The sequence below is a fragment of the Sceloporus undulatus genome, chromosome 6, assembly GCF_019175285.1.
Source record: "Sceloporus undulatus isolate JIND9_A2432 ecotype Alabama chromosome 6, SceUnd_v1.1, whole genome shotgun sequence".
NCBI lineage: Eukaryota > Metazoa > Chordata > Lepidosauria > Squamata > Phrynosomatidae > Sceloporus > Sceloporus undulatus.
The window spans coordinates 92,118,425-92,143,413 of NC_056527.1; the positions used below are offsets into that span (position 1 = coordinate 92,118,425).

Sequence of the window (24,989 nt, forward strand, 5' to 3'; positions counted from 1 at the left end):
GCACACGGCTTGGCAACCTCCTGGGAAGAAAGGATTAATATGGTTGACATCAGCAAAGTAAGTTGAAAGAGAACTAAGAAGCTCTAATAATTTTCAACCCCCTTCACCTGTTTAACTCTCTTCCCTTCCTATTCTACTAAACTACAGAATACAACTACATCAGCCAATCACATATGCTGGTTTCCTTTCCACAAGCTTGATGATTTGTGGATTTTATTAATATGTTCTCTTTAAAAATCCCTAGATCCTCCAATAAGATTCAGTTGTCAACTTCCAGCAGAGGTTGGCCATAGAGTCACACTGGAGGACCTAAAGAATCCTAGAGAAATGTTCTCTCAGGTTAAAAAAAAACAGCATTCACAAGTTTTATTTATATTTATTTATATTCACATTTTTCCACCTTGCAAGGGGTTGCCCCAACCCCCAGGAATGTGGAGGGCAGACTGTACTTTAATATTTTTAAATCAAAATGGAACAATAAATTTTATCACAAAAAAGCCTCATCCATCACAACATCAATACAATAAAGACTTTTGCATGCATCCCCTTTGAGTCCCAGTATTAGGGGGAAAGGCATGATATAAATAAAAGAAATGAAAATCATTTTCATCTGCCTCTGTCTATTTTGCTTTGGTCCTGCCCTCATGCCCTTAGCTTACTGCTGAAATGCAGCCCCAACTATTCCCAGTTTGGAATTCAACTGAAAAGGGTGACCATTGCCTTAGGTGCAGAGAGCTCAAGAGAAGGGATCTGGCACCAATTTTACCTATAGATAATATGCAAATGACTGCATACAACACATGTGTATGAAAGGAGGGCCATAGTTCAGTCACAGAGCACATGTTTTGCATGCAGAAGGTCCTTGGTTCAACGCTTGCCATTCCCAGTTGAAGTATGAAGGATTCCCAGTTGTTTTCAGTTTTAACTGATATGCCAACTGCAGCCCTTCCTAGAAATGGAGGGCCTTAGGTAGTGCTCAAGGCTGGGCTTCTTTGAGCTACCTTTGTACCAAGTCTGGAAAATCCAGCTGGTTCAGAATATGGCAGCCAGATTGACTACAGGTACATCCAGAAGAGATCACATTACACTGATATTAAAATCACTCCATTGACTGTCAATTAGTTTCTGGGCAAAGTACATAGTGTTGTTATTACCTTTAAAGCCCTACATAGTTTGATCCAGGTTACCTACAGGATTGCCTCCTCCCATACAATTTATCCAGTACACTCAGGTCCTCAAGGAAATTTGTATATTCTAAAGAAGATGCTTTTATGAGTGTATTTTAACTGTTTTATAGTTTATATTTTAACTGTTGGTTTTATGTGTTTTTGTTTTGTATTTTAACATGCTGTACCCCACCTCGAGGAGAGGTGAGAAAGAAATATCAACATCAACATCATCATCATCATCATCATCTCCATTGAAAGAGTTCAGACATTTGGGAAGCAGCTGCCCAACTGGACCAAAATGTGTAACTCAATGCTGAGAAAGCTTTATAAATTCTAAGTTCTATCTTTCCTTAATCAGGCACAAGTCCAACTGTATGTTTAAGATGGAAAGCTGATGAGAGCATTCTGCAAGGGCAATCATAGTGCTCTCAGTGTACATAATTTCACCTCTGGTAAACTGGCTGTGCAAGATTTTTTTAATACCGCTCCAAAAACCTGTTTGCTTAGAGATGAAATATGTGTAGATGTCACAGGCCTCAAAGCCTCATTCATTGCACTTTCTCAAAAATCATTGTCTGCTGCCAACAGCTACTCTTATGAAATTCCCCATTAACTTAAGAAATCAGAATAATTCACCAGTCAGAGAAAACAGATTAATCCACAATCTTTCCTCCTCCACCCACCAAAAAGATCAAACTGTACGCATTTTACAAAAAGGAGGTGGCAGAAGGAGACACAAGAAACAACACCAACCTCAGAAGCTTCCCCTCATCCCGAAATGTGTTTAGACCATCATCACATGACTTGGAACGTTCTGTGGTTATGGCTAAGAGGTAGGAAGACCGGCGACTGGCTTTGATGTTGCCTGTGACAAGAATTGACAGAAGTATGCTGCTGAAGGAAACCAAAGATGAATGGCAGAGGGTGAAGCAGCCAAATAGGGTGATCTATTCCAGAGGGGAAGATTCCATGGCCTCCAGATGTTGTTGGACTCCAACTGTCAGTAGCCCCAGTGAACATGGTCAACAGCTATGAATGCTGGGAGATGCAGTTCAACAAGATCTGGAGAGGTCCCCAACTTTGATCGACTTGCAGAGAGATGATAAAGATACAATACCTGCCCAGAGAAAGCATATAGGTGAGATGGGAGGCTGCAAAGCAAGAGTAACAGGTGGCTTTCACAGTTGCAGGGCAATGGGTTAATGTACCCAGACGCACGGCAAAACTGGCAGTGGAGGACAACTGACTCCAGGTATGACACTTAGTCAGGTGTTTCTGAGCATGAACAAAATCTACACATTGTATCACACCAAGGGAGATTCAATGCCTTATATCATCAAGCCATCAAACATTCTTTCTCATGCTGCTGCCCATCCTTCCGCTAGTAGCCAGACTTTTGTTTTGTTTTGTTCAAGTGAGCTTCTGGCAGCTGACCAGTTGCTGAGGAACCATCTTTTTTTCACGGGTGGATACTGCACTTTTTTTACTTTTGTGCTTTTAAACTGCATTTAACGCCTCATTTCATAATTTCTTCAAATAATTAATTCTTAATAAATCTGCTTAGTTTCTTTGAGTCCCAGTTTTGGGAGAACAGCAGCAAATAAATCAAATTTAAGAGATTAAATGTTCCCTTTGACCCTTAAAGTTGCTCTGCTTGTTTTAACTGTCTGGTTTTAAATTAATTTTAAGGAGTGTTTCTACTTTGACTTTAAGTATGATTTAAAAAGTTTTTTAATTCATGTATTTAATCCAATGTATATCACCTCAAGGCTTCTGGTAGATTAAGAAGAAAAACATAAATTCTATAAACAAGCAAATAAATCTCTTGATGAAGCACACCAAATTATGTAAACCTGACCCTGTACTCTTATGAATCCTGGGTAGGCTATCATGTTTTGCATTCTTAGAGCCAAAACACACTGCAGAAATAATTCAGGTTGACATACCGTATTGTCTAAGTGCTAGGGAATTCTGGGAACTGTAGTTTCTTGAGGCACCAGAGCGCTCTGATAGAGAAGGCTAAATGTTTCACAAAACCAGAATTCACTAGTGGTGTCAAACTGGATTATTTCTGCAGTGTATTTTGGCCCTTAGTTTAGATTAACATGATTGATTTTACCCACAGAATTTGAACAATCCAATGGGCCAGTCCCAATTGGCACAGTTCCACCTTTACCCTCCATACTCCTTAACCAAAATCCCATTTCTCTTTAGACACCAGCCCATGATGAAACTTTTAAGAACTTGCCTCTGAATATATATGGACAACTGGGTTTAATGGAAAGAATGTGGTAGAAAAATTACATAACGTGCACCAGAAATGCAAGTTTGGATTCCATCTCAGCAACCATGATGCTTTACAGATGGGAGAAGTGTGCATCACTGTGAACACCGATTGCAGGTTTTGCACGATTTTGCACGATTTAATGGCGATTTACACACAGTAAGCCTCCCGTGTGATAAACTCCTGTGTCTCTTTATGGATCCCTACTCTGGGAGGCTTAAAGCAGAAAAAGCTAGGGCAGTATTGCTGCATCTGCACTGCAGAAATAATCTAGTTTGACACTACTTTAAGAGCTATGGCTCAAGGCTATGGAATTCTGAGAACTGTAGTTTTGTGAGACATTTAGCCTTCCCTCTCAGAGAGCTCTGGTGTCACAACAAACTACATTTCCCAGAATTCCTTAGCATTGAGCTATGAGTCATGCCAAACTGGGTTATTTCTGCTGTGTGGATGCAGCCTAAATTACACAGACAGACAGCAGCCTCTTCCATGGGTTAATAATTTGGGCTCATGAAAGCCATTAATTATTTCAATCCACTGCCACCCCTAGGCCCACAACCACACTACCAATTCTTTCACAGCACACAGTCTGAAAATGACTGCCTTACAAGTCTAAGACTGTTGGCTTTCAAAGTCTTTTTTTCCTCTGTCATCATGATTCAGCTTCAGTGGAATTTGCTGTAAAACATACCACTGTCATATTTTTTTTTATTTTGCCTTTTAACACAGCTAACCAATTTGGGAAGAACAATTCTGAAGCGAATTCTCCTTGCTCTAATTTTCTTCCAATTTCCCAAAGCTACCAAAATCTACAGGTTTTTTTAAAATGAAAAAAGTGTATTGCAGTTTCTCCAGTGATTAGTGTTATTTTGATTATCTGCAATTATGAGAGATTGCAGACACAATGATCCACCGAGTGTTAAAATATTGCACTGAGCAAATTATTACTGATGGTGCTCTTCCCTCAAAATTAATCAACAGTAGTTCAGACAGAAAAATGGGTTTCAAAAAAAATTCACCTCAAATTTTAAATAAAACACTTTGAAGATTTTGAAGCTTCAAGTAAGTCAGCTTCTGAAATGTCAAACACAAAACTGTATGGAATACTCTTCAAGTTCTGCCTCTGTATTTAGGCACTAAGCAGCCTTGTATTTAAACACTACCCTAGTAGCACAGGAAATGCAAACTACATGCAAGTGAGTGGAGGGTGGAGGAGGAATGAAGGGCTCCGTTCCAGTTCCACACAGACAGAAATACATACAACTGGTCTCTATCCTTAAAATTAGGGTTGCCAGAGTGAAAACTAGAGAAGGCGATGTCATGGAATTTGATCTGGTGTTACTTATGTGCCAAACAACACCTGCTGAAATGCCCTCTGCTATACAAGCATTAAAGATCCAGGAGCCCTTTCCAGTTTTCCATCTGACAACTCTACTGAAATCCCACCACTCCATCCCTCTTCTGTTAGCCCTCAGCACACTAGAAATCCTTTTGCAACAACAACAACCAATCTTTATTATTTTTTTGATAAAATAAATTACCACTTGTTTTTGTTATGTGCCTTCAAGTCATTTCTGACTTATGGAGACCATAAGGTGAACCTATCATAGGGTTTTCTTGGCAAGCATTGTTCAGAGAAGGTTTGCCATTGCCTTCACCTGAAGCTGAGAGGATGTGACTTGTCCTAGGTTGCCCAGTGGGTTTCATAGCCAAGTTGGGAATCAAATCATGATCTCCAAAGTCATAGTCTAACACTCAAACAACTACACCATGCTGAGTCTCTTAAATTACCACCATTATCGTACTATTGCTAGTACTGTCACTACAACACTAAGCATTTATGGGCTTACTTGCAATGTTGTCTTTAGGTTCAGTATACCACTGTGTTCTGCCATTAGATTCTCTCCACATGATAGCCCAAGCAGACAAAAGTTTAGATGCCAAGGTTCTGGAAATACTTACTGCAATCCTGGGAATAATGGCGGTTGACAGCAAAGGTGAAAGTAGGTGAGGAGGGACTAGCAGAGAGCACAGGGGCAGAATTCATGGCACTGGAGACAACAGACGAGGCAGGGATGTGCTTTGCCTTCAGGTCAATGCTTGGACTTGTAGGTTCATCTGGAACAACAGAGACATCAAGTGAATAAATAAATAACACAGCAAGCAGAGGAGGGCTGAGCTGGGCTGGCCCAACCCATTCTGCTTCTTCTGGTAGAATAACATATGGCCCCATACAGACAGGCCAAAATAAAGCTGCTTCAGGACACTTTGGAGGTATACTGTTTAAACGATGCATGCGTCCTAAGAGTCCGGAAGCCACGCCAAAGCCACGATCCAGTCCTAAGGACTAGAACACAGCTTTGGTGCAGCTTCCAGCCTCTTAGGATGCATGCATCATTTAAACAGCATACCTCCAAAGTGACCCGAAGCAGCTTTATTTTGGCAGTCTGTATACCCCCACCCACCCACCCATGTCAAGATACAAAGTGTATAAATCAAGCCCAGCTATTTTTGTGCTAGGGTACATCTACAGTGTAGAAATAATGCAGTTTGACACTTCTTTAAATGCTGTAGCTCCATCCTATGGAATTCTGGTATTTGTAGTTTTACAAGGCCTTTAGACTTTTCTGCCAAAGAGTGCTGGTGCCTCACAAAACTACAAATCACAGGATTCTGTAGGATGGAGCCATGAGAGTTAAAATAGTGTCAAACTGCATTATTTCTGCTGTGTATTTCTGCATCCCAAGAGGCAGAAAATCCCTCCAGCACTTTTCTCCATCTCTTGGCAGCCTGGATACAATAACAAAACATTACAATTAACAATCTGCTGCTCTTTCAATCTCTTGTTTGAAACAGCTGCCTTCCTCTGGCTAAGTCCAGAGCCAATCCTGGAGATAGGGCAAACATTTTGTCAGAATTTTCTAAATCAAATTAAAAAAACCTCTTTAAACTGAAGGGTTATTTCAAGAGCTGGCAGAATCCCACATGTGCCCATTATCTTCCTCTCCTGCTCAAATCCTAAAAAGCAAAGTGGACTGAGGATTGCAGAAATGAGCTCTAACAGGGAGGAAGAGATGGGTTTCTTGTAAGAAGTGTTGGGAGTTCATACATGAGTCTCCAGAGAAACTTGTGAGTCAGCTCCAAATGTCACTGTCCATGAGAGAAAGTTTATAATAAAAGAGAAACAGAGGGATGAAGGGAGGGAAACAGGCAAGCAGCTAATACAAAACTGATCTGAGATGGAGTAGGAAACAACTGAGAAGGAGGATGGCAACTTAAGAGGCTAACATGGTTTACAAGGAATAATATGAGAGTGAGGGTAAGGGGAGAGAAAGACACTAAGAAATAGGCACAGGGAGTGGCAGTGCTGAGGGCATGGTCAAGAGACAAGCTTATGGGGGAGGGAAGATAGAGGAAATCTGAAAGATTCTACACAAACACCTCCTTCACACTCCATCTTCCCTCCCAAAGTAAGTTCTCTGATGCCCTACAAACATGTAGGGCAAAGAGGAGGTGGGGTAAAGAAGAGTAAGCCACCTTCTCCCTCTATTTCCCCAGTCATTCCTTATTCACTTGCAAACTGGAAAGATGCAATGGGGATTAGTCTTGGGAATAACTTTATACACAACCCAAGCTGCATGGGAGTCTTATGTTTGTCAGTTGCACTTACTAGAACAGTAAATACATGGGGTGAAGGAGCAATGATTCAAACTACAGAGTCATTGTCCTGGCAGGGGAAGGTGTTTGTTTATGCATGACACTTTATATTCTGCTTTTTTCCAAATGAGCTCAGTAGCTCCACTGCTCCCCTTTTTATCATCACAATGACTTTATAAAGTAGGTCAGAAGCAAGAGGACAACAGGGTCATCCAATGGGTTTCACAGTACGGCAGGGACTAGAGCCTCCATCGCCCAAATCCTAGTCCAACAGTTTAACCACGACACCACAGTGGCTCTCTCATTCTAGTGTTGAAGTTCTCCAGACAGCAATTTCCATAATCAAGTCATTTGAAGTTTTCTAGATTTAACCATCGAGAAACCACTTATCAAAGAAACAGCTCCCTCCTAAGTTAAGGTAATGTTCAAAAGGCACCACAGGTTGAGCAGGATTCAGGTGGCAAAATTTATCACCAAGGTGGTCCAGCTGCAGCCCCACCCACATCATGGGATGATGATATCCTGTTATGAATTTGCACTGAAAGTCAGCAGAGCCAGGACTACACCAACAAAAAGAGATCTGATGACTTCAAAATGACAGTCTGTCATGGAGTGGACTGCAAATGTGATATACAATGTGAAAATGGGAAAGGGGCATGGCCATTACAAGAAGTACAGCTGCATCTTCTGCAGAAAACCCTGTCCATGCAGTAGGATGGGACTACATGGTGCTTCTCTGTAGATGCACTGTGCCAGAGTTGGGTAGGGAGGAGTGATTTCCATGTTTTGCTTCGTCTCCAAGTCCCTGCACAAATAACTCTGGAGGCTTCTCCAGCCAGAACAACCCAACCAGTCTCCAGTTCCTGTCCAACCTGAACTGGAAGCCCAGTGAATGGAGAACTTTATCCTACTCCCACTTTTCAGATTTTAGGAGGTCCTCTTTGCTGTTTATAAACCATGATAGTCAACGTCAGGGATGTGCTTACAGTTGAAGTCTACCTACACATTAGTTTAATCAAAATGCACAAAAGATGCACTTTGCATAGTTTGGAAAGGTTACTCTTTTTCAACAGTGTCCAATGCTAGCAAGGGGACTGAGGTCAAAAACACACAGCAGAATTAATTCAATTTGAGGCTGCTTTAACTGCTTTGGCTCAATGTTAGGGAATTCTGGGAACTGTAGTTTTGTGTGACATTTAGCCTTCTCCGTCAGAGAGCTCTAGTGCCACAATAAACTACAATTCCCAGAATTCCCTAGCACCAAGCCAGGGCAGTTAAAGAGGTCTCAAACTGGATTATTTCTGCAGTGTGTTTTTGACCTGAGAGTCACAGTCCAGAACAGCAACTTCAGAACATTATCTGAAAGGAACATCAAACTTGAGATACTCCTGTTCTCTGCCCAACATATTCACTAATTCTACTTCCCCAGCAATGGACTCAAGAGTGAGGAGCCAAGAATAAAACATCTGTAGTACATGGAAACATTAAAGGTTTTGGGGGGATTATAACTCCTAAAATGTCTTAGCCAGCATAGCCAGGGCCATGATGGTTTGATGATTCTGGGAGTTTTAATACAATAAAGTTACATTTTAAAGTCCTAGCAGTTGTTACATCTGCTAGCCCAAGGAGGGTCTTGGGAAGCTCACACATCTTAGCCCATTCAAACTGCCTCAGAATTTTTTCACATAGCTGAACTTCAGTGGTAAACTTGCCCAACATGCAATGTCTACTTACCAATAAATGGGATGGATGCTAGTGAATCCTCTGGTGTAGCTAATGGGGCCACACTCCGTTTGTTGTCTTTACTAGCTGCCAGCACTGGTGGAGGTGGATCACAGATGTCTGTTTCCTTCATGTCATCCGGAAAGACAAAATTCATCTGCCTTGTGGGAGGAGGCATTTTGCGTCCAGTTGGGGGCTTCTGGCGGAGAACCACCTCATCCCTCCTTTCCTCAGCCTCAGGCTGCAAATTTTCTGTAGCCTGAGGTGGGGACGCCTGCTCAAGAGGTTTGTTGTCATTCTCCTGTTTGGCTGGTCTTTGGTCAATTGGTATCTCTGGGCTACTGCCCATGGGAGGTTCCAGGCAAAGAGTAGGGGCACTGGGGAGCATGGTTGGGGGAAAAGGCCTTTCAACATAAGGTGGCGTTGAGTGGTTTCCTTGCCTTTGAGAAATATTAAAAGTTGGAAGGTCACCGAAAGTAGCATCCCGGAAAGAAAGGGCATGGAGCAAGCCAGTCCGGCGCTGGAATGAAGGGCTGTAGCTCCGGTAACCAATATAGCCAGAGTCATCGATGCTCTGGAGGTTGGGTTGGGAAGGGTGTTTTTGTACATGTGCAGGAAGTGGATCCTTGGAAGAGGCAGAAGGGATATAAGAACTAGGATGATTAGGCTGAACCCTGTTAATTTGCCCATGCAGGTAAAACCTGTCTGGTGGCCACATGCACCTGTCATATCTAGGAGAAACCAAGGCACCCTGCTCAAGAGCTTCCAAGGATCTCCCATATTTTACCAGATAGTTCTCAGACCTAGCCCGGTAACTCCAGCCATCATGGGCAGAGGACTGGATCAAGGTGTCCTGGGAAGCACTGTGAGGCCAACCACGGGAAGTTGGAGCATCCCCCAGGCGATCTTGCGAGACGCTCCTGTAGCGAGGTGGCATGGCACAACGGCGCTCTTCTGAAGAGCTGCGACGTGGCACTTGGCTCGAGATCCAGTTGGACAAGGCCTGTTGGCATTCGAGACGACTGACAGATTTGGGGCCAGCCCCAATACAGTCCCGGGAGGGCCGGCCCTCACGGGGAGTGTCCTTCAACCCACCATGAGAGCGATGGTCAGGGAGATGTTTGGGGGGGCCATAGGAAGCGTGGTTGGGCATAGAGGGAGTAGGAGGGACACAGTACCTCTCAGGTAAGGGAGAGCTTATGGAACCTGGGCAACTATTATTGGAATAGTGGGGGAAAGAGCCAGAAGGTGGGGAAGGCCTTGAGACAGGCACCCTCTGAGTCAATCCATATTGGACCTCCTCTGTACGGTGAGCAGGGCTGGAATGGTTACTACTGAAGTTCTGTGTGGACTCTGCCCAAGCACTTGGGGGGCTTCTGTGGACCACAGTGCTGTTCAAGGAAGACGAAAGGCCTGAGGATCCTGTGTGGTACGGCTGCCTGTTGTCCACCTGGTAGGTCTCAGCTGCTGAAACATCTTGAGGGGAAGGTCTTGACTGGAAGGGATAGGTTTTGCGAGGATAGCATATTGGTGGTGGCTCAGGGATGCTCTGGGCTCCTCCAGAATATGGTTCATTGCCCTTTAAATATGCATCTTGAGAATATGCCTAGAACAGTCAGAGAAGAAAAAAGGGGGAAATTGGTAAGGTTGTAGCTGAAAGCTATGGATGAAGAGGCAACTCTTGGTCCATAGAAGCAAGAAGGGTGCAAATGATAGATGGTCTTTAAATCTGTCCTCTAAGAAAGAAATGTTATGAGTATATGTAGCTGTGTTTGCTGGCATTATTGTCAGGCCTCCAAAATTATGGCTTGCTCCCCAGATGCCAAGCAATTGACAAAAGGTTAGAGCTGTGATTCCCAAATTCTAGTCTTCCATGTGTTTTGGATTTCAGCTCCCAGAAGCCTCAGCCATCTTGAGCAATGGTCTGGGATTCTGGAAGCTGAAGTCCAAAATACTCGGAAAGTCAGAGTTTGAAAATCACTGGGTCAGAGGAAACAATAGATCCAAATAACAAGTTGCAGGCAGAGTGCTTTGGGGAGTGGAGCCCTTGCCCATTCCTTTCACAAACTCACCCTGCAAACATTTGATGGGGTGGCTGTGCTCCTCAAGGATTACATGTAGCCTCAGAAGGTACTGTCTTGCCCTTGTCCTTCCAGCCCTCAATCCTCTCTTTAACACTTTTTCTTGCCCAAAAGTTCTTTTTCAGACAAAAAGGGAGGGAGGTTCCTCTGCAGCATGCTTATGTAGCATCCCCCAGATGCTTATGTATTTAATGTCATTCTGGGGGCTATACTGAAACAACAAAATTCCAGTCCATACATGATCAGGTCTTCATTTTGATCATGAAAAACAGCCACCATAGCAACATGGTGCAGCTGATGCAAGAATCAGAGCTGCTCAAAATGGCTCTCTGACCCCTACTGCCTCCCACCCAGATGTAGCAAAACCATTTGCCATCTGAGGCATGTGAGCATTTCTTAGTGTCACTTCCCCTACATTTCTCGAAAACCTCATGAATTTTCTTTGCATCCATCCATAAGATCTTGTTGTAAAACTTTGTGTCTGTGGGGAAGATGGGGGCTTGCATGGAAAACTGCTTGCATTTTTAATGTAGTCTGCTTATATGTGCATTTATTTATGCACTTCATATCATGTATGCATTTTCACAATAGCTAATGCATTCAGCACATACTTTTCAAGTGTGGCCTGATTAGCAATTCAAACTATCATATTCTATCATGGACTCCTTCTTCCTCTGAAACACACCATAAGATTTACAAATGTGCAATTCTCAGGGTAAAGTGTGTTTCTTCATGCAGAGGTTCCTGGGAGGTGACAACAAAAGCAACTTCAAAAAAAAGCAACTTCATTGAGACAATTGAATCCAATGCAACTGTTTTCCATTCCCCCTCTCTTTCACATCCCTTTGCATCAAGCTGTCTGTCATGTTTTTGATAAGCAACATTTGCTGCTTTGCAACCATCTGCATCGCTTTTCACCAACAGTATGCAGCTCATCCTGAACTTAGCCCACTACATGTTCTTGGTAAATATCACTGTTCTTCAGCTCCCTGGCACTAATCTGCTATTTTTAATGTATTTTGTGTCTTCAGCATTCATGTCAATACAGAAACGCTCAAGTTCCTAGGCAAAGTCTGCTATTTCTATACCAGCTTCCACTTCCTTTATGGCAACCTTGCAAACTCACAAGATCCTGAGCAATCATAGCAGTTCAACCAATAATTGATATCAAGAGGGCCTGCCAGCTTTTTAGACCTTATAGTACTTATACATGTTATTGTTGTGGGCCTCCAAGTAATTTCTGACTTATGGCAACCATAAGGTGAATCTATCATGGGATTTTCTTGGCAAGATTTGTGCAGAGAGGGTTTGCCTTTGCCTTCCTCTAAGGCTGAGAGAATGTCACATTGCCTAAGGTCATCTAGTGATTTTCATGTTCAAGTGGTCTCCAAAGTCCAAACTCAAACCAATACACCATGCTGGTTCTCTTTTTATACATTTATACACAGACTGTATTTTTATATTGCATATGTCTCGTGGATATCCATACTTTGCTCCTCAAATTTCAGCTCTTCAAAGAATGGAGCTACATGTCACCTTGACAAATGTATAGTCTCAAATCCCTAAGGTTAACACAAAACTATGGGTGAAAATGTGGCTTGGCTGGGGGAAAAGAAGCTGGCCTCTGAATTCCTGCCATCCTCCATGGCCTGCCCCCCTGTTCACTGACTCTGTGAGTGAGCAAGAAAGCAGGCAGTGGAAACTTCAGCAAAGAGGAACCATAACACACTGTTTCCATACCACTTGTCTGGGTGAACAAGTGATCAATGATACAAAGGAGTGGGTGGTAATTGAACCAGGAGGTTCTCAGCAATGGTATCTTGTTCACTCTAGATGTAACACTGATGAAAGTGCACTTATTAACTTCTGTTGACATCAGACAGGTTTCAGCAAAAAAGTTTAGGTTTAAGATGTAAAAGAGACAAACAACACAACCACAAGCAAATTTAACCACAGATCCACCACACTGCAGAAATAATCCAGTTTGACACTTTAACTGCCATGTCTCAATGCTATGGAATTCTGGGAATTGTACTTTTGTGAGACATTTAGCCTTCTTTGTCAGAGAGCTCTGGTGCCACAATAAACTACAATTCCCAGATATCCATAGCATTGACACATGGCAGTTAAAGTGGTGTCAAACTGGATTATTTCTGCAATGTAGAAGCAGCCATAGATAAATGAAGATTATTTCCCAGTAAGCATGCATAGAATTCAATCCCTATATTTCAATATTCTGCCTGCACTTCTGTTTTCAAGCCATGATACAAACCTGTCACTGACGTTAAAGAACACTCCTCTTAAATCACCACACTCCCTATGGTTAGGCTTTGAAGGAAAATTGGAGTATAAAAATGGAAATTTACCAGAGTCAGTAACAGTTATAATATCGGTGGAAACTGATGCTGCGGATTTTCTTTAGAACTGACCACGAGAGAGAAAAAACAGAGAGGGATGAACAGAATATTTCCCATGTCTTCCATTTAAAAATGTATAGTTCTCCATCTCTCCATGGAGTGTGTGTATGAAGAAAAATGGTCTGACTCATGCTCACATCTGATGTCCTGGAAGTTGAGGGTTCAACATATACACACACAAAAAAGCAAATTGTTCTTCTGTCAAAGAAGTTATTCCTGTCAGAGAAGTCTAGTCAAAGTTGGTCTGGATTGAAAAAGAAGGCAGTTATACCACCCTTCATGCTACCCTTCCTTTAATCAGTTCAAGCATATGCAGCTGCCCCAGTTTTCTCACCCCTCTGCCTTAAATCTTGGCTAGGTACTAATAATGCCTGGACACCAAGCTAAGAAGCAAAATGCTCGCCACTGCTCCTGGCTCAGCCTCCCATCACACACTGGAATCCTGCCCCCGTTAGATGAAACCACATTTCTGGCCAGAGACTTGCCAAGATCCAAAAAAGGAGCTATATTTGAAACAAGGCCTCAGCTTAAAGGAACAGCAAGAGCCTCCTTGTTAAAACAGCTGGTGGTGAAAGAAAGAAAGAAAGAAAGAAAGAAAGAAAGAAAGAAAGAAAGAAAGAAAGTTTATGTCCTACATGTTCATGCCTCTTATTTGTGCCTCTCTGATGTTAATTTCATTAGCAGCCCCCATCTCCTACCTTGGCAAATCCTCAAGCACCATAGCTAGTAAATTTAAAATATATTTGCAACTTTATGCCAGTTGTTGTAGGGGGTGACACAGTCCTTTCTTGGCTATTACATATAAATTGGGCAATTTTGCTTACCCAGGAAAATCCCCACCCTGTTGAAGTTGATCTCTGGCCAATCATGAATACGCAGAATGTCTTACATTCAAAAGTGATGGAATCCTCACAATATAAAATTATTACCTTTGCCTCCTTTGTCACTCTGCTTATGGTCCACTATCTTTGTTGCGCACTCCCTTTCTTCCCTCTTCAAAAAGACAGATTCTCCCTTTCCCCGGGAGTCTCTGACATTCAAGCTATTTCCTCTCTTTCTCAATCTTTCCTTTTAAGTTTTGCTTTTTAAATATATATATATATATAATAAACTGGGACGTCCCAATGTGGGAGGGATGAAGGGAGCTGAGAATTCCTTTCTGTGCATCCTGTCAAGAGTCACTCTGTAACCCAGGGCACGCTCATTGGCTAGCCAAGCCGGCTTTCACACCACAGGAATGCCGACACACCCCTGTGAGGCACCAGGGCAGGGGAAAACCCACACAAAGGTTCCTTTGCTGCACAAGATGTTAAGAAGCAAAGGCAAATTTGAGGACCAGCTCCTTCCACCTGGGCAAAGGGTTACAGAATCCGCAGCTACAATCCTTTCTGTTGAATTTCAGTTGCTGATTCAGAAGATCTTGCTACAATTCCTAAGTTGCCCTGGGAAAACTCTAGGAGTAGCTAAGAGTATATGACATCTGCACTCTTGCCCTTGCATTGCATCCCTGCATTGTGTCTCAGCACAATTTGAATTGTCCCTTTTAACCTCTAAGCTCTAAAGAGTTTAGGCCTTGCATACTTCTGAAGACCAGTTCTCCCCAAACTGGTGCCTGTGAAGGCTGTCCATCTGTCCCACCACTAACACCAAACGTGTCAGATTACAGCTTCAGTTATCCCTTGCCAACATGGCATGTGAGGGATAATATATGGTTTGCAAGCCTTATTAGTGTTCCCTAACATGGTACTAGTCAGACCTTCGAAAAGTTTTTTTTTTAGTATAACATTTAGAAGCCCTCAGCTAGCATGATCACTTACCCTTTCTCTCACACGCATACATGTGTAAGCCTATGAATATTACTTGGTTTGGTCCATTGGATGGGGAAACCCTAAGGAAGAGTCTGTTCTTGCTAGCTGAATTCAGAAAGAGAGGGAGATCTAGAGAAGAGCTGCAGCTGCCAGGGCTCAAGAGTAGGCCCTTTTCACCTTGAATAAGGTAGCAGGATTTTTAGTTATGTACTGTATTTAGGAGGGAGAAGAGAATCAGTGTGATGTAGTGGTTTGAGTGCTGGACTACAACTTTGGAGATTAGGGTTCAAATTTCTGCTCAGCCATGGAAAGCCACTGGATGACCTTAGGCAAGTTACACACTCAGCCTCAGATGGAGGCAAAGGCAATTCCCTCTTGATCAAATCTTGCCAAGAAAACCAAGTGATAGGTTCACCTTAAGGTCGCCATCAGCTGGAAACAACTTGAAGGCACAAAAAACAATTAAGTAGGGAAGGAAACAATATCGTTTTTGTATTTTATTCATTTAGGGTTTTAAGATCACATCCAAATGTTGCAATATTATTGAGCAGAACAGGTGGAAAAATCCTACAGTTGAGCCCAGCACTGGCACTTCATTGGCTCATATAACTTTTTCAACAGTGCATATGGATGATATTATTAATAAGTAGGAGAAATGGCAGGTGAGGTAAAAACATTCATAACCTGCTATTTCTCTAAATTGCTTCCTTCCAAACCTGATTTTTCTTTTCTTTTTTTAATTAGCCACTGGGGTTTAACTCTGTGTGTATGTAAATGTCAGTCACTGCATGTAATTGAGTGTAAGAGACCATGAGTTGGAACCCCTGGCTTTATAACAAAATGTTGAGACATTTCAGTATGTTTGATTTGCTTTCTAGTCAAGCAAAGTAAACCCACCAGTCAGCAAAATAACCCCACCCCTTGGCACTGACAAAACACTCACCAGTTGCAGAATATCCTCATCTTTGGGCATGATGGAGAGTTCCAAAGCATCTTCACTGGAGAGGAGAGAAGGAATTTTGAAAGAAGATTAGGTGTGAAAAGAAACCCTCAATTGCACACTGCAATAATCTTGGTATTGGAAACCTGTGATCCTCCAAATGGTGTTGGCCTATCATTCCTGTCCAATCTTGACTATTTTCCACACTGTCTGGTCTGGGTTGAGTCCATCAACATTTGGAAGGTCATAGTTTCTCAGCCCCTGCTGTAACCACCAAACACACACTATCAAATCACACAGAATTCAAGGACCCCTTCACTTAAGCAGGAGGGACCTCTGTCACAGCAAACACAGCTTACCATATTTTAAAATAAACAAAGAAACATACACTAGTGTCTAAATCTGATCCCCTCCACTCAAAGACCATTAACAGAGTCTAAAATGGTCCAGCTAACCCCCACTGAAGAAACCTGCCAAGAAAACCCCAAGAAAATAACTTGAAGGCACACATCATCAACAAAAAACAAAATGGCCTAAGTGCACCACTGTTCCCAAAGTATCCTGGATCTTGTGCACACACTCGCATTGCCTTTCTCAAAATCAGTACAGTACATCAGGTTTATTAAGGAAGAGGTACTGTCATATACTGACTGAGAGTCATCATGGTATAGTGGTTTAAGTGCTGGGTTAGGACTCTGGAGACCAGGGTTAAATTCCGACTCAGCCACAGAAACCCACTGGGTGACCTTGGGCAAGTCACACTCTCTCAGTCTCAGAGGATGGCAATGTCAAACCTCCGCTGAAAAAATCTTATCAAGAAAAGTTGATAATAATACTAATAATAATAATAATAAAGTTTGTTTGTATTTCCCGCCTCTCCCAAGGATTGAGGTGGGATTACATCAGTAAAAATAATACAATATGCGATCAATAAAACATAATACTGAATTAACCGACTTTCCTATTAGTTCTCTAAAATAACAATTCATCAATTCATCAATAGCCATGATAAGCTTGCCTTAGGGTTTCTGTAAGTTGGAAATGACTTAAAGGTACAAAACAACAACAAACTGTCATATACAACAGAATGTTTAAAGGAACCACAATGCCTCCTTTAACAATGCTGTGACAATCCTGCCTTTACAGGACATTTTGTTTAATGAAAAGTCTCAGAAGGCAGCAAGTACTTCTGGCCAGAGTACAGAAGTGGGAGGGATTGTGAAATATGGCATAGTCAACCATTTCCCACAGAGAAGGCATGTTCTTAAGCAAGAACATGTATCTCTCTGTATCTCCTTTTACAACCCTACCTGAGTTTTAAGATCTATGTGGGAGGGCTTTCTCTCAAATTCCCACATGCATCTCTGGTGAGGACTCAGCAGAGAACCTTCTCAATGGCTTCTCCCAGGCTATAAAATTGTCTTCTAAGGGACTCTTGGTTGGCCCCCTTGCTGCTCTCCTTTCACCAGCAGGCAAAGACCTTCATATTTACTATAAACAGGTCTTCAGCTTTTAGCTGGTTGAGTTAATGCAACGGGTGTGTTGGGTCTTGAAGAGTATTAGGTTTTAATGCATTTAAACTGTTCTAAATTAATGTTTTTAACTGGATCGCTACTTAATGCTTTTTTTTAAAGCAATACAGTCAGCCACCCCATATCCATGGATTCTTTATGCATGAATTCAAGCATCCACAGCTTGAAGATATGTATATATATATATATATATATATATATATATATATATATATATTCCAAATAAGAAACTTTGATTTTGCCATGTTATATAAGAGGCACCATTTTGCTACCCCATTGTATATAATGAGACTTGGGCATCCATAGATTATAGTATCCACAGGGGATGCTGAAACCAAACCTCAGCAAATACCAAGGGCCCACTGTACTATGGATTGTTTTAGCTACACTGTTTTGACATTTCAATATGTAAGCCACTTTGTATCCCATATGGGATTTTACACACACACACACACACACACACACAAAATTCACCTACTGCTTTTGCATATAACATTCAATTTTGTGAGGCAGAGCTCAGGGACCAGCCCGGCTTCACTAATCTCGTCCCCCCTGTTCATCACTGTGGTCCAAAACATACTGCAGAAATAATTCAGTTTGAGACCACAGTTTGAGCCCTGGCTACGTGCTATGGAATTCTGGGAACTGTAGTTTTGTGTGACATTTAGCCTTCTCTATCAGAGAGCTCTGGTGCCATAATAAACTAAAATCCCCAGGATCCCTAGCACTGAGTCAAGGCAGTTAAAGCTGTTTCAAACTGGATTATTTTGCAGTGTGTTTTGGACCTGTCTCAGTGTCTTGGATAAAAGAGCAGCTAAGAGAAGTTTCTATGTTTTAGTGTTTCAAACATTATAGAACAGGGGCAGTGGAAATCGTAGTGAGGGGACTTCTTCAAGTCTCCAGAAAGCCAACCGCAACATCAAATTATTTTTGTTTATTTGCTTGAAACTTGAACCCCATCCTCAGAGAGACTCGCCATCAAAAACAGCAAAATGAAAAGAACAAAGCAATAATTAAACTTGAAACAGTCCTTGTAACAGCCAATGTGATAAAATGCAAGCACCACACAACAATTAAAATCAATGCAGCAGATTAAAACCAATGTCAGCTTTGAAAGGCCAGAGGAAATCAAAATAGCCAGCACTAAACTAGGCTTCTTCGGTGAGGAAAGCCCACAGCTGCATAAGCCCTTTCAGTAGCTGACATCTTCCTGACTTCAGAAAGGGGAGGGACCCACAGAAAGCCCGCACCAGTGGTCTCGATATTTGGGCACCTACATGGAAGATTGTGACTCTTTAAGTACCAGGTTCTGAGCTATATAGAAACTGGTTTATCCCAAGTCAGATTAATGTCCCATATGCTGGACTGGGTGGCCTTGGGCAAGTCACACTCCCCAAGCCTCAGAGGAGGGCAATGGCAAACCCTCTCTGAAGAAACTTTCCAAGAAAATCCTGTGATAGGCTCACCTTGGGGTCCCCATAAATCAGAAATGAGTTGAAGGCACACAACAACAACAACAACAACAACAACAACAAATGCAGATCTGGATCTACCATTAAGCAAAATGAAGTGGAACAATGAAATGCACAGATATAGGATGGGGGACACCTGGCTGAATGAAACTACATGTGAAAGGGATCTAGGAGTCCAAGTAGACCACACGATGAACATGAGTCAACAGTCTGATGCAGCAGCTAAAAAGCCCAATGCAATTTTAAATTGCATCAATAAAAGTATAGTTTCTAGATCAAGAGAAGTAATAGTGTATTCTGCTTTGGTCAGGCCCCACCTGGAATACTGTGTCCAATTCTGGGCACCACAATTCAAAAAGGACTTTGAGAAACTGGAGCATGTCCAAAGGAGGGCGACTAAAATGGTGACGGGTTCTGGAAACCATGCCCTATGAGGAATGACTTAGGGAGCTGGGGATGTTTAGCCTGGAGAAGAGAAGGTTAAGAGGTGATATGATAGCCCTGTTTAAATATTTGAAGGGATGTCATATTGAGGAGGGAACAAGCTTGTTTTCTGCTGCTCCAGAGAACAGGACCCGGAACAATGGATGCAAGCTACAGGAAAAGAAATTCCACCTCAACATTAAGAGGAACTTTCTGACAGTAAGGAAGTTCGACAGTGGAACACACACCCTTGGAGTGTAGTGGAGTCTTCTTCCCTGGAAGTCTTTAAACAGAAGCTGGATTGCCATTTGTCAGGGATGTTTTGATTGAGAGTTCCTGCATGGCAGGGGTTGGACTGGATGGCCCTTGTGGTCTCTTCCAACTGTACAATTCTATGATTCTATGAAGCAACTGCCTCAGGAAGCAGAAGCTGGGTCACAGAAATGCCAAGGGGAGGTTTTGTGCCACACAAAGAGGAGAAATTTGTGCGCCACACACCCTAGTCTTGTGCTGTCTTACCTGCAGCAGAGGATGCTTCCTCATTATCCACCACTGTGGAAGAAATATTCAAGGCACTATTGGATTTTGTACATGGAATGGGAAAGAGCCATCATTTTGCTTCAGGCTGCAAAATATCATGGGCCAGCCCTGCTCCTCAGCCTCTGCAGGTCACAATAATCCTTCCCTGTGCCTTTTAAGAGAGATCCTTTACACTGGAAATTCCAGGGACTGAGTCTCTGCCCTGACGAATGTGATGACATAACATCACACGTTTCCTTTGCTCAAAGTAACCAGGGAGATGTGTGGGTTAGACATGAGTCAGGAGCAGCCACTTGGCTCCTGTAACCTCTTGGCTGAGGTTGAAATTCTAACCAGGGAACTCCTGGCACATAGCTCACACTTAGCTACCACACTACAAACTCTGCATTCAATGAGCAGTCCAAAATAGTTCATAGCTATTTAATCAATTGAGCTCATTGGCAAGAATGCTTCACTGAGGTCTGGCTATACCTACCTAGTTTCCCATTTCCTAAAATTGGTCTCCCCCTTCTTTCTTTCTTTTTTTACCCCAGGTGGAAAAAATCAACCACTTCTTTCCCTCAAAGATGGAATTTTCTCCCCAAACGGCTGGAGATGTTGTAGCAACCAGGCTTTCAGGATCTTTCCAGCTCCGATTTCTCCCATGAGCTACCTGCCAACTGGGAAAAAGGCCACAAGCTAGAAGGGGAGGTAGGGTTATGTCTCTACCAGACTTTTTTCATAAACCATGCAACTCCTCTGATGAGCAATATTTTCTGAAGAGTGGTCTATGTGTTTTCCTCTGGTTAGGTTATCTTTTTTTCCACCCGCCTTTGATACTTCTGGGCCAAGCATTTTATATATATAGTTCCCAGCTGGATTGATTTCGCTTTTGCACGTTCCCCATTGGCTATATTTAGGTCCCTTTCTCAGGTCAGATTTGGCTCCCCACGTCCCATCCGCAATTCTGAAGGCTAATTAGATATACAGAGCTCAATACTACACAACAAGAGAGGCCAAAGCCATGCCTTTTATTGGACGATTTTGACCTTGGGTCAGGAATTTAAAAAAATTAAAATGTTAAATGTAGGACCACTACTGATTTGAGGAACAGATGCATTAGAGCTTAGAAGACTTGTGTGAGTATATGTGTGTGTGTGTGTGTGTGTGTGTACAAACACTCAAGCACACAAAACAACTAACGTAAGAGGCCTGATGGACTAGAATCCACAAATTATGATGGAACTATATAAAGAAACACAGGTCAGCTGCAGTTTCAAGTAATACTCCTTTATAATGTATGGTTTTTTAAAATCCTTATTTCATGTCCTGCCTCACTCTGCATTTTCCAGCCTACCAAGAGCAGGCAATGATATCAAGCACTGAATGCTGTTTTCAGTAGTTCTGTGATTCTCATAACACATGTGCATGAAACAAGGTTCTGAAACAGAGATCATACTATCAACATTAAAGATTTTAAAAGCGCCTAATCTATTCTAAGTATTGCAAAGAAGCTTACAATATTGTACAATCGATACCAAAAGAGAAAGCAATGAGGAGGTGTGTGATGGCTGTGACCAAATACTCCCACGTAGCTCAACAGTGCCACCTACAGCATCTGGGATTTCGCACCCCTGCAGGGAATCTAGATAAGCAAACCACCTGAAATTTTCCTCTGAAATAAAAGATTGAAATTAAACATTTTCCACAGAAGGCAACTGCCCCAAACCAGCTGACACCTTTCATAATCCAAATCCAGAGTTGTAAATAAGATGAGAACAACTTCTAAATAATTTCTTGATTTTCAAGAAATGCTGCTATTCTCACCATTGAAAAAAATCAATAGTCCCTATCCACTAATGGTTCAGCTTTACTGGATTCCCATAAATACAGTGGGCCCTCGGTATCCGCAAGGGATCCGTTCTGTACCCCTCCGCCACAGATACCAAAATCCACAGATGATCAAGTCCCAAGTGCCTACCATTGGGTACCCAATGGTGGGGCGGCCACATAGCAGAGCCAACATTGAGAACAATGACACTTTGCCCCCCAATGCCAGCCTCTCCTCTCTCACTGTGGTGGGTGGCATGGGGGAAGGTACCTCTTCTTCCTCCTCCTCCTCTTCTCCTCCTCCTCCTCTTTCCCTGCCTCCTCTGCCTTCCTCCTCGTCCTGTTCTCTGCTCTTTTCTTCCTCTTCTTCTTCTTCTCCTCCTCCCCAGTCACTGCTCCCACGGCTCTTCCCCCTCCTCCTTTTACCCCACCACCTCCTAATCCTCTTCATTGCTCTTCCTCCTCCTTCTCTTCCCTGCCTCCTCCACCTTTCACCTCCTCCTCTCATCCCCTCCGTCACCCTGCCGCCACTCGTCCTCCTTTTTCTTCCTCCTCCTCTTCTCTGCTCCTCCTCATCTCTGCCTCCTCCTCCTCTGCTGCCAACCCCCTCTGTCCGCAGGCTTGCCATCCGTGGATGCTCAAATCTGTGGATGGCAAGTCCGCGGATATGGAGGGTAGACTGTATATGAAGCTCTGATATTCCTGGAAGTATCTGATCAGGAGTCAAAAGATGCCCTCTTTCTGATAGATCATCCTTTCTGCAATGACCTCTGCACATGCTCTCAAATCCAATGTTTTGCTTAAGTAGTTTAAATGTTGACTTTGTTGTTGCTGTGTGCCTTCAAGTCCTTTCCAACTTAAGGCAACCCTAAGGTGACCCTATCATGAGGTTTTCCTGCCAATTTTCTTCAGAGGGAGTTTGCCATTGCCATCCTCTGAGGCTGAAAGACTGTGACATGTGCAAAGTTCAACCAGTGGGTTTACATGGCTGTGTCAGAATGCGAATCCTGTTCTCCAGAATCACAGTCCAATGAACAAACCAAACACTGGCTAATGTTGACTAGCTACATTATACTGACTTTATTAACCCAGCCACTTACCTGATGACCAGACTGAGGCAAAACAGGGCAAAAAAGCAAATATGGAAAATCAAAAGTACAGTCATCCCTCCATTTGTGCCGACTTCGAATCTGCGTCCCTTGATTACGTGCAAGGGGCAAACGGAGGGACATAAAATGGGGGACGTACCTGTAGATGCCCGCGGGAGTACACCACCATTCAAGCCAATGGGGCTTGAATATTGGCAGATTTCCATTTTTGCAGTGGAGTCCGGAACGGATCCTCCATGAAAACGAAGAGGCAACTGTACTGTACATACAAAGCTGGGAAGGGAAATCTGGCAAGAAGCCTGAAGAAAGACTAAATATGACAACCAAATAGGCCCATTTTAAATTCAAGTAAGGGGAAAGCTTGTTTGTGCTTTTCTAGATGCCTAATTAAATAATCTCAGCAAACATCTGAGATTATACATAGTTCTTTTGAGTACGGTAAGTTTGAATGCTGGCTTTAAAATGTGTACACTGAAAAGCAACATATACATGTGTAAAATAAGTAAAATGAGTAAGCAGCAATTTTAAGCTCTTCTTCTGGAAATATACAACAACAACAACAAGGCAAACCAGCAGCCTGGCTGAAAGGCTGTGATCTTAAGTTAAAACAAGCCTTTTGTTTTTATGGAAAACACATAAAAGTTTCAGACATCTAGCTGACAAGTATATATTATTACCCCACCTCTGTGACTGGTGGTGCTGTGACACCTGTGCAATAAAGCTGAAGTGATTATAACAGATGGAAAAGAATAACTCACCAGTTCTGTATGAGGCCAATAACTTGTGAGTAGGTTTTCCCAATGATGCTTTCACCATTCACTTTGACAAGACGGTCTCCTAAAAGATGGGGCAGGAGGTGGTGACAGTCTCGTCAACACAAAAATTAGTAGAAAGCAAATCATTCTGTATGTACTTTGTTTCTTCCCCTAGTATTGATGAGGGTAGGTGAGGAAAGGGAAGTGTGTTTTTAAAAGGACAGGATATCTAAATATGCAAGTCATTTTCACTGATCACATACGAAAGACCATGCATAAGAAATAAATTCTGTGCTACGGTGCCAACCACATAGAAAAGTGGGATTTTAAAACCGATATAAATTATGAGGAAAAGTTTCTGGTGGTTGGTATAATGTAATCTATTTTTATTAAGAGTGAGGAATGGACAAAGGACATATGCCAAATAGAGATGCTTCTCTCCATGTGATTAATAAGGAAATCCATTATCACCATCACCATTACCATCATCAGGAGGAGGGGAAGCAGAAGCATTTACACAGAACTTTCACAAAGCACTTTTTATAAAACAGGTATTATTACCCCCATTTTTCATCTGTAGACAGATGTAGAGTGTTCAGGTTGGTGAGAATGGCTTACCTAAGACTCCCTGGCCTAGTGAATTCATGTCAGAAGTGAGATTTGAATTGAAGACTTCTCATACATGCATGCATTCATATGTACAATATGCACAATATTAGGCACTGGCTTCACTGGAACAACAAATGGATCAGGCTTCAGATAATGGACTCCCTCTAGTCCATCTGCCATGGTCCAGGCCTCAGAGGGAGAGAAGAACCCCTTCCCCACTGCCATTCCCTTCTCCTTTTGTGTCATGTCATTTTTGATTGTAAGCCTGAAGGCAAGAAACCATCTAAGTAACCATTTGTAACCTGCTCTGAGACTCTTTGTGGCTGAACAGCGGGGTATAAATACTCTAAATAAATAAATAAAAATTGGCCAGAAGGCCACCATAAGCAGGAATTTCAATCAGAATTTGGATGCTCTTATAAATATAATTAGGAGAGAACCCTAAATAAGCGGGAAAGTCCCCTTTTCTCACCTGTTCGGAGGCCAGCCAAGTGTGCTGGACCATCCTCCTTCACACTTTTCACAAAGATGGTGTCCATGGGTTCCAGACGGTTCCGTGGGGGTCCTATATAAAAACAGTGAAAAAGAAAGATGGAATCTTGATATCTCTCATATATATTTCCATGATGATTCATGCTATAGCCCTAGAGCAGGGGTAGGCA

At 42.5% G+C, this 24,989-nt stretch overlaps 1 protein-coding gene across 1 annotated transcript in view; it reads right to left on the bottom strand.

Moving 5' to 3' along the window:
• ARHGAP23 (Rho GTPase activating protein 23) overlaps nucleotides 1-24,989 on the bottom strand; it is a 126,006-nt gene that overhangs the window by 42,653 nt on the left and 58,364 nt on the right. The window contains 7 exon segments of the mRNA XM_042472676.1: nucleotides 1-20; nucleotides 1,923-2,034; nucleotides 5,416-5,571; nucleotides 8,845-10,438; nucleotides 16,082-16,136; nucleotides 23,722-23,800; nucleotides 24,800-24,892. The exon segment at nucleotides 1-20 is cut by the window's left edge and continues 8 nt beyond it. Of these exon segments, the coding sequence (XP_042328610.1) occupies nucleotides 1-20; nucleotides 1,923-2,034; nucleotides 5,416-5,571; nucleotides 8,845-10,438; nucleotides 16,082-16,136; nucleotides 23,722-23,800; nucleotides 24,800-24,892 (2,109 nt within the window).